The sequence below is a fragment of the Patagioenas fasciata genome, chromosome Z (assembly GCF_037038585.1).
Source record: "Patagioenas fasciata isolate bPatFas1 chromosome Z, bPatFas1.hap1, whole genome shotgun sequence".
NCBI classification, from domain to species: domain Eukaryota; kingdom Metazoa; phylum Chordata; class Aves; order Columbiformes; family Columbidae; genus Patagioenas; species Patagioenas fasciata.
Window position 1 is genome coordinate 69,994,505 of NC_092560.1, and position 20,017 is coordinate 70,014,521.

Below are 20,017 nucleotides of genomic sequence, written 5' to 3' on the forward strand. Positions count from 1 at the left end.
CCTCATTTCCCTTCTGCACTCATTGACAAATTACCTTAAGTAGAAATAATACTAGAGATGAAGGAAAGCACAGGAGGTATGCAAATAGGTATATTTTGTTTTACTTATCAAGTTTACAGTGAGGATGGTAGGAGAGTGATGAGGCGGCCTCCTTTTTCTTTGGTTAATATTGATGGCTTAAGTGCTGGAACAAGTTTCTTCAGTAGTCCAATTGATTTGTTTTCTGTTTGATGCTCTGCAGCACATCAACAAAATCTACATTTGTCTGTTTGATACCAACACTTTGGATTGTATAGAATACCCTATTAGTTTCTGTGATGACTTTAATGATGAGTACTAATACAGCACATATTCATACAACATGCAGGGTACTGGAGTGAACTGGATTTTGCATGCCAGTGGAAAAGGCTGGTTGTTTAAAGAGGCTTTAAAATAACTGTACCTGTGACAGAAAGTAAAGGTTGATATGGAAGAAAAAGACAGCTAAATTATGTAGATTCTGGTGCCTTCTGGTGCTAGAATGCAGTTTGTTTGCTTTGCATGTTTCAAATACCCAGGTTTACCAGCTGATTGTTGGTGTGTTTACTTGTGTTTCCCACTTTGAGCAACAGCTGTTTTTCTGTTAGAGCATTTGTGATGATAAGAGTCTGACTTACAAATAAAAGAATAACCACCTGGTCATAAGAGTAAAATATTCCTAAAATACTGTGCATTGATGATCTATAAGTAATCTTTCACTGGTCACTTGAAGCTATATAGTTTGTTAAATTTAGCTATGCTTGATGGGAGTTTTCTGAACCAGTAAAAACACAAGGGTTGGCATATTGCTCCAAAAACTAGTGCCCCACTCTCACTCAGGTGCTGCAAGTGGGGCAGCAGCTTGCCTGAGAGGGGGCTACAGAACAGCATTCAGGTATGTGTTAAGCTGCAAAAGGTTGTTACCTGTTTAACAGACTTAGATGTGTATGCAAGTTGCTGATGACTTGTAGAGACATATGCTTAAATGTGTTGCAAAAACATGGTATACTAGCTTGAAACTGGTAAACTGAGTATTGTTGCTCAGGCTTATGCAGGAACTTAGCTCTTGTTGCTATTCTGACACTGTTGTATGTTGACATAAAATATGTATCCAAAGTTCTTTTGTATTCACATTTTATGTCAAATATTAATTTGAAGAGTTTGCAAAAATAATCCCAGATAACTAAACAAGAAAATAGGTCCAAGTATAGTCTTCTGAACTCTGCAGTAACAAGCTTATTTATTTTGGGTTTTGGCCTGAATCTTAGACTAAAGGGGAAATACCCAGGAGAATGATGTAGCTGTGCCTCAAGTCCAACCACCTTGTCTAGCTTTTAAAATTCATTGGTCCTTGAACTGTGAATACTAGCTTTTTTGTACTTCAGTGGCATCTGGCTAGTATAGGTATCAGAAGAGAAATAAACTGAAGGGCCTTCCTGAAGCAAAAGTCATAAAGCTCATCCTAATTCTTCCACTAATATGAACTAAATACATCCACAATAGATGCCGTGTTTCATTATATGTTAGACTGGTAAGTGTTGTAAGTGAGGGGTCATAGAATCATTTTAGCCTGTTTCTGCTGTTAAAAAGGTTTCTTATTGCTGTTCTCATCAAATCTGAATTTTCCTTTAAAGAGTAGTCTTACAGTCAGTCTGAAGAGATTATTATGCCCTTCATCTTTGCAACACTTCAGATTTATTTTCTTTTTCTGTTAGAACAACTCCCCAGTCTTTAATTGTTGCTTATGTGGACAGCTTTTACAACACTTTTGTATGTTTTATGGCTCAGTTCCAAACTCAGTCTTCATCTTTCTTTGAGATATGGCAGTCAAATTGGACTCAGTATTCCTACTGAAGATCTTATAGATGTTGTATAGAACACAGGATGACAGGATTATTTTGTCAGTCTTGTAGACTACCCTGTTTTGCAACACCATGATTTCTTTTTTTTTTTTTTACTTATTCAGCTTGAGAACCACTGAATCTGATTGATCTCTAAAGCTATCTGCAGCTTGTTACCTGCTGGTAGTTTTGCAGTACAGTATTTCTTATAACCAAGTAAGCCTTGAACTTCATTTTTTCACCAGCATACATGAGTGTTAATTTTTTGCTGCTGTTCAGTCAACTTCAGTATTTTCAATGCTCCTGTCTTAGGTTTGGGTTTCTTTCCAGAAATATTTTTTTTGTGCTGCTTGGGTTGGGTTCAGTTTCTTAAGTGATTGTGCTGCTTCTAGTACCTTCTAAAAGATGGAGACTTTTCTGGGTGATGAAAGGCTAGATTGTTTAGCAGTATCTTGCTTGATAGCTGCGCTTGCTTGTTATTTTGTAGAGAACTGCTTATCTCAGTCTGAAGCTGTATATATATATGCACTTAAGGCATCTTAAATCTTTGCATCCATGAAAGCTGTGATCACTGTCTGCCATGAGTTCCTAATTAAAAAGTTTTCTCCTCCATCTAGTCAGAGAATTAACAGGAAGTCTTCATATCCTAGTAGAGATCTTGAACTCCTCTTCTCTCAAATCCTTGCCCCCAAAAGATAGTGAACTTAGTTGAGATGGTTTACTCCTATCTTTCCCTTAAATTAGTTAAATACATGAATTGACTGAATGCTTTTTGATCACTGTATAACCAGTGAACCAGGGTGTTCTGATATATGTAAAGAATGTCTGAAAGTTACAGGCCAAAATGGAAATCAGCAGAGCATTGCCTTGTGAGTGCAATACCATGTGAAAGAAAACACTTTGAGAAGTGCAAACTCAGTATCAGATGAAAGGCTTGTGACCCTATGGCTGAGCTGTTAAGAGTATGTCAGTCAATATTTTTGGAATGCTGTTTAATGGGGGTGGTGTTGTCTGTGGCTAAAGTAAACTCGGTGTCAAGTCTAATGCTGAGCCTTGAGGTGACTGAACTAAGTTACCAGACTCAACATGCAGCTGGCTGTGCAGTAAATAACCAGTCTCACTTCTATAAACAAGTGGGATTCTAGTAGTAAACTCAAAGGTGTTAGTAATTAACTTTGTGAAAACAACTGTGGTAGATCATTTTGATAGCATATACTTCCACTAAATAGAAATAAGGGGAATGTCACTGTTTGTAATTGGCAGAATGACGTGGGGTTGTTCTAGGAGTTGAGCTCTCCATGACAAGAGTGCAGTGTGTTTTTGCATGGTCTCCCTAAAAACAATATTGTTCCTTGAGAGACATTTGTATCAAGCTTGACTTCGGTGGTACAAGCCTCTTCAAATCAGGGTAAGCTCTTGATACCAAGAACAGAAGTTACAAAGCTGAAATGTAGTCATAGAATGAATGTCCTGAGTTGGAAGGGAGCCACAAGGATCACCGAGTCCAGCTCCAGTCCCTGCGTGTGACGACCCCACAATTCACACCATGCGTCCAAGGGTGTTGTCCGGTCTCTTCTTGAGCACTGTCAGGCTTGGGGCTGTGACACCTCCCTGGGCAGGCTGTTCAGTGCTCCAGCACCCTCTGGGTGAAGAACCTTTTCCTAATGTCCAACCTGAACCTCCCCTGGCACATCTTCCTGCCATTCCCTTGGGTTCTGTGATCAGTTGCCAAAGATAAGTGATTGGCAAAGTTGTGAGTGGTTAAACAGTTAAAAGTTGACACTTGCCAGATAACTCTGCATGCTGTTTACTCAAAATTATTACTCATCAGCTCAAACACTACTGTGCATTAACAGTTCAATAGAAAAATCTTGAATACTCTGTTTGCCTCCGTCTACCAAATGCAGTCATTTTTCTTTCTAAAAAGACTTTGTAAGGGGTGGTTTTTCTTAGTGAGCTTTCATTACAGTGACATTCATTTTAGTTGATATTAGGAGACCACAGTTACACCCTAGCCATAGGGAGTTTATGCTGTTCAGCCACATGGGTGGGGTGCACAAGTAGAAATGATGCATGTTCAGGAACATTCAACAGAGTTTTAACTGTTTGGTTCTTTTTGGAGAGACAAACACACAGACTCACACCACCACCCAGTGCCCATACTGAAAAAGAGAATAGCTGTAGGAGCTAATGTGACTCTGAAGAGGCAGGGGAATTCTTCTGAAAACACAACAAGAAGACTTGGGGCATCTCCTGCTTTTTTAATTCAGGGTCTGCTTGCTGTTATTGCTGTTAAGGTAATTCTTCTAATATAATTTCCACTGCAGGACAACAAAAAGATCTTTGTCTCTCCCTGTAAAGATAATGCTTGAAAAGATGCATTTGCTATCACTTTAGTTTCATCTAGCTAAATGAACTTAGTGCAGAGGAATCAAAATTCTGGTGTGTTGGGCATAACTATTTTAACTGGCAGGGGGAAAAGAAAGGTTTACTATTTAACTCCTAGTATTTAAATGTTGTATGTTGATCAGTATGAACACGGGCATCAGGAAATGTTGGGTGGAGATAAAGAGAGAGATGTCCATCTTTCTTCCCCTGCCCGTAATCTGAAATAACTTGTGGGGGTTTGTGTATTACCCAAAAACTTCCGTTTTAAGCAAGCAAATACAGCTGAGGCTGCTCAGCTAACAAGAACTCCTTGCCCTGATGAACATTATAATGCTGGTAGTGAAACTTGTAGATGTTGTAGAGAAGCTGTGCTTTCAGGGGAAGATTAGATGAATTGCTCAAGTTATTAGTCATTTACTGGAAATAACAAAAGCTTCTTTCTTTAAAATTGAACCAAACATGCTCTTTCAAGGAGGAAAACTAGGCTTGGGTATGTCTTACACATTCCATTATTTTAGCACTCTTATCAGCAGGAACTCTTTAATACATACAATATTGCTTGCCATTTAATGTTACTAAATATGCTAAGTGCACTTATTGCTGGAAACTGTAGATTTCCTGGAAGAAGGCTTTAGGGCAAAGCCAGTGAATCAGCAGTTTCAGCTGACTACACAAGCGAATGCTGCAGCAAACTTAAATGCTGTCACTTCCAAACTGTTGAAACTTCCCTTTCAGGAAAGAAAAAATAGTTATTTGTCTTTTGCCACTCTTGAGCCTGTTTTTGATCAGCAGCTCTGAGTTGCAACTTTATTAATAAAGTAGTTACAGTTCAGACTGTTTAAAGCTGGACTGAAGCTTTCAGTCTGTTCCAGCCCAACACGCTCAATTCATTGCAAACAATGCAGATTCTTTCACTTTGACCAGCCCAACATTTCTTTGCCTGTGTTCCAGCTATGTTACATAACAATCACTTCAACTTTGAAAATAATTTTCTGAAGAATACTTTCTGATAGGGTGGAGGCCTGGGTATCTAACTGGATGGGCTCTGAGCAGGAGGAGATACTAGAGATATCTTGCAACCTAGTCATTCTGATTCTATGATAAAATCACATTTCTTGTATAGCAGTTCAATTCTTCCTTCTTCATACTATTTCCTACTTTACAGCACAAGGATTCCTCAGTCCTGTCTTGAAATGATCCTTTTTTAACAAAATGAAATTTTATTGCCTCAATTTGCTATTTTTCAAACTTTGTAAATAAAAGATGAATTTAAACTCTGTCTCCTTGACATTTTGCTTTATTCTTGCACTGTTTGAAGGTGCAGCTTCTACTTAATTGCATTCTTCTTTCTACCTGCCCTCAAATATGCTAAACAAGGTTAAGCAGAAATTATGTGTTTCATGGTATTAATAAGTAGATTTTAGGAAATCTGTTCCCTAAACCTGTCACTTTGAAATGTAAAAAGAAAGTGCATATATAAGCAACATCACCTGTTTAGACTGTATTTCCAGTTACCTAATCAAGCAACACATAGGACTAGAGGTTTGTGTGTCTAATTGATCTTCAGAGACTTACCAGGCTGATTTGTGTCTTAGTTCATAAAAACAGTCCATTATGGCTGCTAGATGCATGTCTTCAGTAGACCAAGAGTGTTCAGCTGGCAGTACCAGTCACACATAGCCTCTCTTCTTGGAGTATCCGTGTGAGTAGACAGGTGATGCACCCTGGAGTAAAACCATGCTCCACTATGTGTTTGGGCTTGGTCATATGAAAAGGAAGTCTTCAGTGTGTGACCTGAGGCTGCAATTAGAAGCAAAACTTGTGTGTCACCCAGTTGGAAAGGTTTTCTGCCAGTCTCATTTATAGCATCTTCATATAAAATGCTCTAAAAAAAATCTTCTATTTTTAGACCCTTGTGATACACAGGCAATTTGCAAAGTTTTCCTACGCTATTCTAGACTGTGGGGCAGCTTTTAGTCTAGAGTGCTTTTGGATAAAGATACCATAGTTTCATTTCACTGCCATTTTTATGGCTGCTGTTTTGTTATGCCTGAACTAGACTACATGCATATGCAGATCTGTCAGAATATGAAGAGCTGTTGGCAGAATATGTTTTTTGTCACTGCCATGCAGAATGGACAAGAAATGCCTTGCCTACCATCAGGTGGGAGTCTCTATCCTCTCACTTAGCAATGAAGTGAAGTCACCTTCTAATGTGGTGCTATTCAAAGCAGAGAATGGCAAAAATATGACCATTCTCCTCAAGTTATAACGCCACTGCCCCATGCACACACTCCAGTGTCTACAGGCAATAGCATCAGTATTTCAAGCAGTTTTTGAGCTCTTATAACACAGGTGGCATTCTCATAGAATGTCCTGAGTTGGAAGGGACCCACAAGGATTATCGAGTCCAACTTCTGTCCCTGCATATGACAACCCCACAGTTTACACCATGTGTCTGAGGGTGTTGTCTGGTCTCTTCTTGAACACTGTCAGGCTTGGGGCTGTGACACCTCCCTGGGGAGCCTGTTCCAGTGCTCCACCACCCTCTGGGGGAAAAACCTTTTCCCAATGTCCAGACTGAACCTCCCCAGGCACTTCTTCCTGTCGTTCTCTTGTGTTCTGTCACTGATCACCAGAGAGAAGAGCTCAGCACCTGCCCCTTCTCCTCCCCTTGTGAGGAAGCTGTAGATATGATGAGGTCTCCCCACAGTCTCCTCCAGGCTGAACAAACCAAGTGACTTTAGCTGCTCCTCGTATGGCTTACCCTCCAAATGCTTTACCAACTTCGTAGCCCTCTTCTGTACATTCTCCAATAGCTTAGTATCTTTTTTATGCTGTAGCGCCCAGACCTGCATACGGTTCTCCAGGTGAGGCTGCACCAGTGCAGAGCAGAGTGGGACAATCACCTCCCTTCCCGGCTGGCAATGCTGTGATGGATGCACCCAGGACACGGTTGCCCTCTTGGCTGCCAGGGCACACTTTTGGTTCATGTTCAGCTTGCTGTTGACCAGAACCCCCAGATCCCTCTCCACAGAGCTGCTTTCCAGCATCTCATCCGCCAGTCTGTATCTAGAGCCAGAGTTGTCATGTCCCAGGTGCAAAATCCAGCACTTGCCCTTGTTGAACTTCGTGTGGTTGGTGATTGCCCAGTTCTCCAATTTGTCCAGATCCCTCTGCAGGGCCACTCTGCCCTTGAGAGTGTCAACAGCTCCTCTCAATTTTGTGTCATCAGCAAGCTCACTAAGTAATCCCTCAAGTCCTGAGTCTAAGTAATTTATAAAGGCATTGAAGAGTGCAATGACGAATTCTTCAGGGATATACCACTGTAAGGGAACCAACAATAGGATTGGAGTTCTGCAGTATGTAGAGAATATATGGATCTACGAAATTATTTATCCTGAGGACATACATATTGAATGTGTTTCTGCAGATGCCTGGACTTTTCATAGTACAGCATGCAGTGAAGGCACAAGTTGTTGCAGAAAGTGTTCCTACAGCTTGTACAAAACACAGTGCTGTAATGGAATGAGACAGTTAGTTACTAGAAGATTAAGTTAGGATAGGCTACTAAAGTGCTTGTTTTATTAGTAGTACACTATTTTCAAGCTGATGTTTATTGCAGGGAGTTTTTTGTGTTCATGTTCAGCACTACACTGGCATCCTTTGTCTTGTTCATACATTTCTTTTTTTACCCCTCTGGAAAGCAGTAAGAACAAAAAGGTGACCCACAGCTTAACATACAGCTTAATGATGGCCAACAGTATTACAGTCCTGTCTAAAACTGAGGATAACGCTTCAGGTTTGTTTTCTTCTGGTGCACTAGAAGCAGCCCTTTTTGAGCTGTTTTCCCACCAGTTTCCAGGTTTTCCTTCAAGGGCAGGGTAGGTCACCTTATTGTAGAGACCTGTGCTGTGCTTGAAGTTGTTTTTCCCATTGTCTTGCACAGTGGGTGTTTGCCTTCATAAAATAAACGCAGTCGCTGCTTTTGGTGTGAATGACTAATAATAGTGTGGGGAGTGTTTTTGTATTGGCAGATTAAGTTGAATTTAGTATTTTTTCCTGGTAGATTTACTGATATTGTGTGTAATGCCAGACAACATTTTAATTAAAAATTAGCTTTTTGGAAGTTACCTTGCATAATACAGTTCTATAGACTCCTAAATAAGCCTGCTTAAGTTATCTACTCCATTAATAACTAGTGAGTTTATTTCAAATTAAATGTGTCTGTATTGCTACTGTATCACTTCGTGGGTTTGGAAGGGTTTAACTGGAACTTGTTTTCTTCTGATGCTTCTCAAAGTACATATGCATACCGGGAAAACTAGTTTGGTGAGAACTACTTAATGCAGACAGTGTGTATGGAGAAATCCTGTACCTGTTCCTCTGGCTGGTATTTAAAACTCGTCTTCACAATGTGCTCTATGTTTGACAGCTGCAGACTAATGGCAGAGCAGTTGAATTTGAAGAAAACTCTTCTACTCGGACATGGTACTTGAGACAGTGGTGCCCAGTTTTCTATATGTCACATATTAAGCATCTTTTTTTAAAGCTAAATTATATTGAGCCTAACTACTTCATGTTAGATGAAGTTTGATGAAATCTGTGCCTAAACATTTTTCAGAGTCTTAAATTTGCTGCTAATGACTTTAGACAGTGTTAGTTGGAAATTAGCCGTTCGTTTTTCCACTGTTTTGAACTGGGTGAGAGGTGTGACTTCTGAATAATTTCACTAATCTCTATTAAAACTTCTAATTCACTGACTTCCTTTCAGCAATAGATGTCATTGTTGTTTCTTGTATACTGTGCACAAAACTTTATCCTCAGTTAGCAATGTGTCTCAAATGTAATTATAAAGGCTAAAGGTAAAACGGCTCTGTTTTTAATTGTCTGCCGAGGAAAGGAGGCTTACACTCGCAGGGACTGAAGCAGAAACAGGATAAGGGTTACTGTTGGGCTTTGACCAATAGTAACCTCTGGACGTGTCTGTTTCCTTTTTGCGATTTCCCTCTAGTGGTCACACAGTATATTGACTTGGGGAGGTTAAATACATGAACTGGTGTCTTTTCAAATGCTTCTCCATAAAGAAACTAACAGAGAAGTAATACGAGGTGTATGGAAACTTAATTTTCCCAGTCCTGACCTGTTAGAATGTAGTTACCTTGTGATAGGAGAACATACTCTCATGCTTCTGTTTGGTGATTCAACAAGCTTTTGAAAGTTATCTGAATTTTTATTCTTTAGATATCCAAATGTGTCCTTTACTTGAAACTCAGAAATACAGAGCTCTTAGCATAACCTATATTAGCCTCTGAAGTTTTTTGAGGTGGTAGCTGCACTATATGCATATCTTTGCCTATCTGTTTCTGGGACTAGTTCTTATGTATAAACAGTTGAAGTGTTTATGATAATTTATCACTTCAGCGCTTTGTTTTTTATCATGTTAGGCTTGCTCTTGACCCACAGACTACCATGAGAACTATGTGATCCGGTAGTGCTAGGTTTTTTTAACCAATTCATGTTTTTATTTAACTTTTTAGAAGTGTTAGTACATCCCCTGTGTATCAGGTGTTAGACGCAAGATTTTGCACCTCATAATTGATACTGTCTAAGTAGTGTTAATATTTTGTTAAAAAACCGAAACAAAACACAAACACCCACACACGTGTGCACGCACACACACACACACGAACCCCCCTTTGAACAGACTTACTACCCAATTAGATTGAGCTTAAGATATGGAATCTTTATGTTGCTGTTGTGGTTTAACCCGAGCTAGCGATACAACTATAATAGCTCTTCGCTCACCTTTTCCCCCCACCCCCTCCAACAGGGGAAAGAATCAAAAGGGAAGGGAGAAACTTGGATTGAGATAAACACAGTTTAATAAAATAACAAAATACTAATACACTACTAGTAAATATGTGTGTGTGTGTGTATATGTAAGAAATAAAATGTACTCAAGATAATTCCAAACTAACTACGTCTGCAACTGAGCAGCCAGTCCCAGCAAGCCACACCTGGTCTTAAAGCTCATCCCAGAGATAGAAAAAAAGGAAAAATGCAGAAAAGCCCAGAAGCCTCTGCAAAATGGCAAAAGGTCGAAATAAAGCTCCTGACCGAAACTCCCCTGGCTGCGCCCCAGGGAGTGAGAGAGCAGAAGCAGAGCAAGAGATAGCCGAAGAGCAAAACTGGAAGGCCTGACTCTTAAATCTGGAGCATGACACTAATGGGATGGAATACTCTCACTGATCAGTCACTGGATGTCAGTCAAGCTCTGACTCATCCCAGCCCCCTTTTCCTCACTGTCTCACATCTGTGGGCAGAACACTCAGAATGTCCTTGTCTCTCAGACCAGAGCAATTAAAAACATTACTTCTGTGCTGGGGTGTTATCTCTTGTTCTCAAACTAAGTCCAAGTAATGAGCATGCTAGCTATGGAAATGTTTTTAACTGCATGAAGAAAATTAACCCATTTTTAGTCAAACCAGTATAGCTGTCAGCCTGATGTATGTTTGGAAATGAGTGTAAGGCTTCTATTGATAGCAGGATTCTGTGTGCATGAAGAGCTTTTAAGACAGACTGGGCTTCATTTCCAAACAGACTTAATTTTTACACAAATACAAGGACTGTTTTTATGAAATTTCAAACCTGGACAACTTCAGGAATCTGAAGCCATAGCAAGAATATGACAAAAAAATTTAATTTCCTGGCGAGTCCCTTATTTCATATACTATTTTTTGTTAAACTGTGTAATGGGTGCAGTGAGCCTCCTTTGACTTTGATGGAAGTGGGTGTTGAAACCTGATAAAACAAGGGCTACAGCAAGAAGGAAATAAGAAGAATAGTGAATAGATTTTGAAAGTCAAGAAGAACGTTCTAGATTCAATAGGAGCTGTGTTGCAAAAGGAATGCTGTGTTGAAAGTAAACTTCTCTTTTCACTCGCCTTTACCCAAATTATTCTTGTAAGATTGAAGTTTAAACTGAGTGTGTTCTTATAGTTTTGCTTTGGGTGTAAGATCATTTTTTCTTAAGTCCTCTGTCAAACATAATGTGGGCTTTTTCTGTCTTTTACAATTCTAGCTTTTGTCATTCTCCAGTGCTTGCAACCTATTTCATACTCTGGGGTGTGCTGGACATTTAATAGATATTTCTGTTCTGATGGCTAGGTGAATGTCTGAAGATTGAGTGGAGGGAAAAAAAACGTGTCGTATGTGTGGAAGTGACAAGATAACTGTTAACTGCACTAGGTGAACAAGAGTTTGTGGTGTTTGCAGAAACACTTTCTGTGATAGTTTTTCTGCATTTTGATAAGCCTGCTGATGGATTTGTTCTGTGTTGCTCTAAAGCTTTTTATAGTCCATTTCTTCCTGTGCAAGTAAGAAGCTTGTCTGCACCTATACTTTGAATTCTAGAATTTCCTGAAATAAATTTTTTTCTTCTGAACAAGCAAATGTAGGCTTCTCAATTCCAGGACCAAAACTGGCATGGGCTTGCAACAAGGAAATTTCTGCAGGTGTGGAAAAAAAACCAATCACCTTTGCTGTTTAACCCTGGTCTCTCCTTTGAAATCTGATTATGGTCTTTAGCACAGTCTCTTTCAGCTTAACACTGATTGTGGATGTGTTTTTCCACTTCTTCACAGAGGTGGTATTAATGTAGTGCTGCGCTACCTTAAATAGGTTAAATAAATAAATGAAAGTGAAGTAAGAGGTAATCATTCCTTTGTTGCCACTTTGAAGGATAAGAAAGATACTGCCTAAATGTCTGTTAACTGAATGCAGTGTGTACTTCAGCCCCATGGCTGTTGGTATGAGACGGGTTATTCCTGCACGACCTGTCCCATCCAGACATGGGCTTTCCCTCCACATCACGGGCGCCTCTTGCACAGCGCGCTGAGGGCCAGCTCTTGGGCTCTTGCAGCAGGATTCCCTGCCATATCCTGGCTCAGCTGCCTGCCAGCACTTGTGCATCATCCCTGGCAACACAACCTTCTGAATTTTATGCATAATGATGATGTAATAATGTTTAAGTATTAAATGGAATTTAACTTGAGTAGCTTTGTATAACTTTTAAGAAGAACAATATGATGAATGTTTTCTGCTAGGATCAGAAGTGTTCTTATTTTTAAAGGCATAGCTGTCCAATGGCTATCCTTAAACCAAGATCAAGCAGTATGTATTTGAATTAACTCATTCTTTAAAACTTTAAAAAACTTTTAAACTATCAGTATTCTCTCTAGCTTTCAAAGCATTAAAACAAATAAGAACATTTACTTCAGTGCATTTGGAGCTGAGGCCAGCACATCAGTGCTTTTCCTGACAGTGTCTACTAGCAGAGTGGAGATTTCTAGTCCCTGTGTAGCTCTACAGATCTTACTTGTCCCTTCCCTCTTCTGACAGCTCAGATTCGTAGGAGGGACAGATGTAGCCCTCTCCCAGTCTTGCTATAGCTTCATGGCCCAGTAGTACAAGCTGCTTTAGTTTTATTGATGAGTCAATATACAGAGGTATGCCACTATTGTCAGCTTGGGTTTTGGTACTTTTGCTCAGGGAAGAGTTTTATTCTGTAAAGTCACGCTTTAATACAGTGGCTCTCAAGCCTGAGGAGCAGCGCTGTAAAGGTGTTCTGTTACACAGCTTCACTGAGGGCTCTTGAGTGTTGTCCTGCTAAGTATTCTGGCTGTTCTTCATTCTGCTTTTGAAGCACTTGCCTCTCCCTATTCAGCTTTTGTATAGTCTTAGCATTTAAAGACGTTGGAGAGTAATTGGTGGATAGTTTTCCTGTGTATGTTAACGGTTAAATGAATTCATAGAAAAACAGTACACATCCATGTAATTAAACATGGGTGTGAACTACATGGATAAAGATGATCAAAGACTAGTCATTTGCCTTTAGTTGCCTCTTTGTCAACCTGCATTCTCTCTGCAATGATTTGTGTTGATACTGCTTCTTGACCCTTTCCCTTTCTTCAGAAAGCAGTATGTGGTTCCAGGTCTTACCAGTTTGTGTGCTACTCTAGCTCATGCAGCTGTTAAAGCGGCTTACTGTCTGCAAGCAGTACGTGGTGACTTAACAAAACTACATGGAGTTTGGGAAGTGAAGACCAAAAATGTAACTGTCACTTGGATTGGACAAGTGAGTGTAACAGTTAGAATAATCCTAGGGCTATACTGCTATAGTTCGTTTTTTCAGTTGTCTTATTATATTTATTTTTCAACTCAGAATTCCTGGTTTTTTCCTCCTGTGCATGTAGTATGCCTATTTTCTATGGAATGGCAACACTTACCGCTGTCGGTGAAAAAATGTCTATGTTTCTTTACCTTTTTGCAGTTCCAAAAGAAGGTCATGTTAAAAGCTTTTTTGCTTTCTAAGTGGTCTCCTGCACTGTACTTGTGAGGGCTGTAGGCAGAGGAATCATCATCTAGCTGCTGTGACCTGGATTGTGGCTTTCCTATCTCTGCCTTCCCACTAATAAGTACTTTATTGTTGAAACCTTAAATTTCCATTGTCAGCAGCTATTGAACAATTGAAAAATGAAACCTACATACACACCTTCATTGTTTCTTTAACTTAAAACCTCAGAAATGCATCTCCGAATGCCCTGCTTTTAGTGTCTGTGGTGTTCTTACTGTCTGCAGCCATTCCTAGGTAGCCCTTCCTTGGCTCACCCTAGCGGTAACCCTTCTGTCTTTGAGTACATGTTAAAGCATTTGCAGCACATCTGAAAATTGCCCTTGGAACATAGAGATTCTACGGAGCTTGTGTAATTAGGCTCCACCAAGTCTTTCATATAATAGCATCTTCTTGCTCTTTCGTTTTGTGTTTTTGCTTTTTTCTACATTCTTGTTTTTCATAAGATATTGTGGTTTGATCTCTTGGATGTTTTAGCTGGATTTTTCACAAATACTGCAGAGAACATGATTAGAGTCACTGTATCCTGAAGTCTATTTCATCACCTCCTAGGGTGAGCCATATGCCTTAAAGGGAGGAGCTGCCTGCTGCTTGTGTTATGTAAAATAATAAATAATTTATAATGCTAACTGAAAATATCTGCCTTGGTGGGCAAACATACACTGAAGTGTTTGACAGGCACTGAACTGATAGATAATCAGAATTATTCTTTGAAGACATGGGAGAATAATTAGCTTTATTTGATTTTTTTTTTTTTTTTTTTTTTTTTAAGTGGAGAAGCTTTCCCATGAGTCTGTGCTTTACTCAGGAGTATTATTGACCCACTTCAGGAGATCCTTAACCAGCAGATCAGTGTGAGACGTAGTGGAGGTCTGCAGTGTGATTCTGCGAATGCTTAACTATTTTACTGAAAGCAGCTTTTCTGACATACTGCCTTGTTGCTGTTACCAACACCTGCTCCAGTAAAGAATCACATGAAGCTTCGGATCATGTGCCTCTTTTCTCTCGTCTATCATAACGAAAGGATTAATGGATTTTGTGCACCGCCTTAGAAAGCTGAAGGTGTTGCAATGTACTAACAAATGCCAGTTTTAATGTAGCTTTGAAGCTATGATGAATGCATGGAATTTTAAAGAACCGCATCTATATACTAAGCATGGTAATTTAGCATTAGTGCTTGATGGTATGAATTGATACAACTTCTGCAAGTTCTTTTGTTTTCTTGCAGAGACTGTTAGCTTCTATCATGTGGACTTTACCTGCTTTTTCAATTTTTGTCTTTGGAAATTAACAGTTGTGTAAACAGAAGAAGCTTGTGTCATCATTCCTCTTGATGTAATATTTCTGAAGTGAATAGCTAATGATGATCTGCTTTGCGAGACATAAATACGCCAGTGACCTGCTCTCATTTAGATGTTGCGGTAGTAGAATGGTGGGGCTTTGCATGATGCATGCTTTCATTTTCTGTGTTAAGCTGCTTGCATGTGTCTGCTGTGAGCTGGACGGCTTGTCTCTGCGTCAGTTACAAAGGAATACTTATTTTCTGTTTTTTCTGACAAATAAGTGTTCTTGATGTAATTTTCACTTTTTTCCCATTAGCTATTGAAACATAATTGTCTGAGTTTTGTGAACATGATCTGTAAATGCACATGCTTTGAATTCATGTTGTCTGCAGTTCGGTCTGCTGTTCCATTTGCTAAATTTGCTTCTTGGTTGCAAAGAGTTAAAAACTGCCAGAATGCTTTTTATGCAGCACCTTTTTATTTGTAGGGTTTACAGGTTGATAGCTATATACAATTGAAAACTGTATATGCTGCCTTGTTTATAATTCTGAAGCGTCGATAAACTGTTTAGTGGAGTTATTAATCACAAGCATAAATGACAGTCAAATATACTGCTGAAAAGGTACCTGTAAAAAATCAAACTTATGTATTCATATGGAAAGAAGTTTTTCTTCCTTTCACCCTCAGCTTTTATTTTGTGAACTAAATTAACCGCGCATTAGCTCTATGGGTAATAGTAGAAGAAAATTAATTAATTCAAATGTAGAGTATACATCACCACATTTTCTGCTTCTAAGATTACAGTTATTCTTGTAAGTTCTAGAGTAGTGCTATTAAGATACGAGTTTAAGTCTTCAAATAGAGAAATGTGGAAATCTCATTTACTGAGCTTAAACTCAGGTTTTGCATAGGTCTGTCTTTCTCACTTAAAGGAAAAAGCAATCGGAAGACATTTGCTGTCCTTAGTTAAAATGCTCTGACATCAATGCAACAGATATCTTAGCTAGATCTTTTAATTGATCTGTTCATTAAGTCATACCCATTGAAATGAAATTTTACCTTCTTTCTAGTGTGTACAACTTACAAAGAAAATAGTATGAGTTCTGACTGTCCAACTGACTGTAGTAAAAGCACATTCAGAGTCACCTTACTATTTGTAGCATCTGATTAAACACTGAAGTTCCAAGTGGAACAGTGAAGTGTTTTTAGATTTGGATTTAGAGGAATCTTAAAATAAATGTTTCATTCTTCAAAGTGTTGCATGACTTACAAAATGTTCTTTTGAGGCTTATGCTCATTAAACACTCTTGAAACAAAATAATTGTACACCGAAAACTTTTTATTTGTCCTTTCAAAAATCCTTTTATTTCCTTGCCTACTTTATTTTTGCTTGTCAAGACTTTGGAGGACAGAAAGTCCATAAAAACAGACAAAAGCCCTTACTTGGATATTTGAAAAAAAACTAATCAAATCTTCGTTATTTGATGTTTGTTAAACCTAACCTTACAAACCAGTGGATTAGGGTATAATCTTTGCACTAAATTGCATTGCAATTCAAAATGTCCCATGTCCCAAATATGTTACCAAAGCCAGGTATACTACTAAACACTTGAACTGATATTCTAAAAAAAACCTCTTGTATCCATTGTGAATGTTTTCATTAAAATACTATTCCAAAAGATATTTTAAAGCCAAGCTTTAAAAGAAACAGTAGGACTAATTCTTAAACAGACAAACTCCACAAAAACAAACAAAACCCCACCACACTACCACCACAATAAAACACCAACCACAAGCTTTTAGTGCTTTGGTTGCTACACTTACATAGCTATTTTTCTAGGACTCATGCTCAGTATAAAATAGCTGTAAATGCATGATTTGTAGCAGAAATTACTAAATTAGTAATACATCCTTATAGTATGATTTACACATGCCCCCCCTTTTTTTTTTTTTTTTAAGCTACTTAACCTTCTTCCACCAAGACTTTTGGAGTACCTTTTTCTAATTACACATGCATTTCTTGGACATACTTAGTTTTCAACTGTGCTTCGACTTTTTATACTTCTACATATGATACTCATCCTGTTTCTCTTCTGTTTCCTCGATGCTTTCATGTCTTCCATCTGATTCTTCAAATGAGCTCCTTATGGCTTGGTTTTGGTGGATAATCTCAGTCAATCATGTTCATTTAGGAATTATGTTGACAGCTCTGGGAGTCACATTTTTCCCTTTAGTAATATCTTCATTTCTCTAAAAGCATGTTTCTCTGTCACTGCTTCTTTGTAACACAAGCATAAATATATGTCCAGCACATTGTGCTGTTGTTCAAATTCTACTGTTTTAACCAACACTTCAAACAATTTTTGTCCTTTCTCCTTGCTTTTAATACTCTTCAAGTTCATTTGCACCCTAATTTATCAGCACTTTCCTGCCTTCCAAAGCCTATGCAGTTTCAATTTTTTCCATAAGAAGTACAACAGCAAGAATTTCATCTTTGTTTCTTCTTTATTGTATATAATTCATCTTGTCTCCCATTCTCCCTACCCCATCTGAGTTTCTGTGCTACTACAGAATTTCTTATTTCTGTCAAAAGTCCTTTACCATGTTGTTACTGTCTACTTGATCAACTCATCTATTAACATTATTTCAAATATTACTCTGAACCATCTGTTTATTCCTTACATTCTTTTTCAGGGTTTTTCTACTCCTTTGCCGTGCATAGGCCATTTACATGAACCTTTAGGGAAATATTTTTCTTTCAGTTCCTCAGTATCTGCTTCTGTTTGATTTGTGAGGAAATTTGTCAAACTTGATATTTTTTGATCTTTTTAATGTTACTTTAACCAAGGGATTTTTTTTAATTATTATTTAATAAGCTGCTGTTATGGTCTTTTTCTTGCTTTCAGTATCTCGTCTTGCGTAGATGTCTGTTCTTTGTAAAATATGAATTCAGTCTAGTATAAAGAATTTTGCTAAATAAACCTGAAACAAGGGGGGGGGAAAGGCAGTAACTGCCTTTCTATGATCTCTGTTTTGTTGTTTTTAATTATAAAGTGGCACTATTTGAATGACTGGAAGGATTGGCTGAGGCTGATTGTCTTGAAACTGAACCGCGTTATCCTCTGATTAGTTGTAGAATACTGTATGTTTTTGGATGCTGTATGAAAATTGTTTAGTAGGGATTACATAAACCAAAATAATGAAACATAGTCCCTTTTTTGAACCCTTAAATATATACTTCCTTGTTCTTTTGGGGGCACATAGCAGGTTGTAAATAACTTATTTTTTTACAGATCATTATGATAACAAAAATAGATTCATAGTAACTTTACAGATCAAGCATCAGCATCCGAAGTATGCAGGGATGATTTGAGTTAAGCCCCTGCTGCTTCCCGACAAGAAACAAATGGACTGGTTTCAGATGAAATTACATTAATCTTGCTTACATTTTTTTCTTTTTTTTGTTAAAAGCCTCAGCACTCTAGTTTTGTGTGTGGTTTGTTTTTTTAGACTGAATCTGGCTATGGATCAGAGTCAAGTTTGCGACGCCATGGCTCCATGGTGTCTCTTGTTTCTGGAGCAAGTGGATACTCTGCGACATCCACCTCTTCGTTCAAGGTTGGTGAATAAAATTTTCTTAGTATTGATGTGTAAATAACACGCACAACTGTAAAATAAATAACTTAAGCGAAGACTTATTCACGCAATGACAGAAAAAGTACAAAAGTTTAAGTCTTAGAAATTCATCATATGTTGAATAGATCATGCAAGAAGCTCTCTTGTGCCTCTGTGCAGTTGCCCCCTTTAAACTGTGCTGTCACGTTCCAGTGGGAAGAACATCAAGCCTGTGGCAGCATTTATTAGCCTTTCCTAGTTTACTCTTCAGAAAATCAGAGCCTTTAAATGGAAAGGAATGCTGATTCTGTGACTTAATATATTTGATCAATTCTGATTGACAAATGATGACTTTCCTTGTCTCATGCATGTAAGTACTTAATTTATGAACTTGAATGGGCTGTACTTGTGGGAGAGCAGAAGGGGAGCAACGCAAGGAAAGAGACTAAAGATTGGAACAATAATCTTAAACTAGAGCTGACTGTTTTCAGGCAAATAGGTATAGAGTTGGTAGCATGCAAGATTGTATTTTTAGTAAGCTTTTGTTGGATGCCCTAAAGTAGCAGATACAGTCAAGAGGGAAAATTGAGACCAGTGGACAAAATGAATAGTGAAACACTTGTGTACAGTTTCTTACATTCTTCTAACATTAGCAGTATTTCATAGCTGCTGATATCTAAAATGTTGTTAGTGTACTTTAATTTGTTTTTCATACCTGCAGTAATCAAGATTTTTTTTATTAATGCATTGAACTGTTACTGAGTATGTAGAAGTGTTTCATGCCTTTTTCTCTTGTATTTTCAGAAGGGCCATAGCTTACGTGAGAAGCTTGCAGAAATGGAAACCTTTAGAGACATCTTGTGTAGACAAGTGGATACTTTACAAAAATACTTTGATGCCTGTGCAGATGCAGTTTCCAAAGATGAACTCCAGAGGGATAAAGGTAAAACTGTAACTGGTAACACTTATCTCCATGGAGTTTAGCTTTTTGCAGAGTAATAGCCCTTGAAATAGTTACTAGAGCATTTGATGCTGTATAAATAAAATATATATGTTAAATTTACTCTTCAGTATAGGAACCAATCATAGATATTTCTGCATGAACAGTATTAACTATTTCCACTGCAGAAGTTAGATTCCCATAAAAATCTGCCTAAGTTAAAATTACCTGTAGCTGTCAACTGTACAAAAGAAAATGCTCTTTTAAGTCTTTGATGTTATAGAACAATAATTGTTTACCCTCTTAAGATTAATTTAAGTTTATTGCTCTATCTCTTACCTTTTATTTTGAAAAACCAATAAGACACTGGTTTTGATGGAAACAATGCGTTCTTTAAAAAAGGCAGAGCTGCTGCCATAATGAATGCTTCTGAGAAGTATTGGCTGGAACTAGAGCACACTTGAGGCCCAGATAAACACAGGTGTGGGTATCTGCATATCTCTGAGTTGCTGTTCTC

The 20,017-nt window shown here is 38.3% G+C and overlaps 1 protein-coding gene across 3 annotated transcripts in view; it reads left to right on the forward strand.

Annotated features, from left to right (window-relative positions):
* CERT1 (ceramide transporter 1) overlaps positions 1 to 20,017 on the forward strand; it is an 84,269-nt gene that overhangs the window by 35,227 nt on the left and 29,025 nt on the right. For all 3 annotated transcript variants that reach the window (XM_065860553.2, XM_065860552.2, XM_065860554.2), the window contains exons 4-5: positions 18,456 to 18,563; positions 19,365 to 19,503. In XM_065860553.2, the coding sequence (XP_065716625.1) occupies positions 18,456 to 18,563; positions 19,365 to 19,503 (247 nt within the window). The remainder of the gene's footprint in view (positions 1 to 18,455; positions 18,564 to 19,364; positions 19,504 to 20,017) is intronic.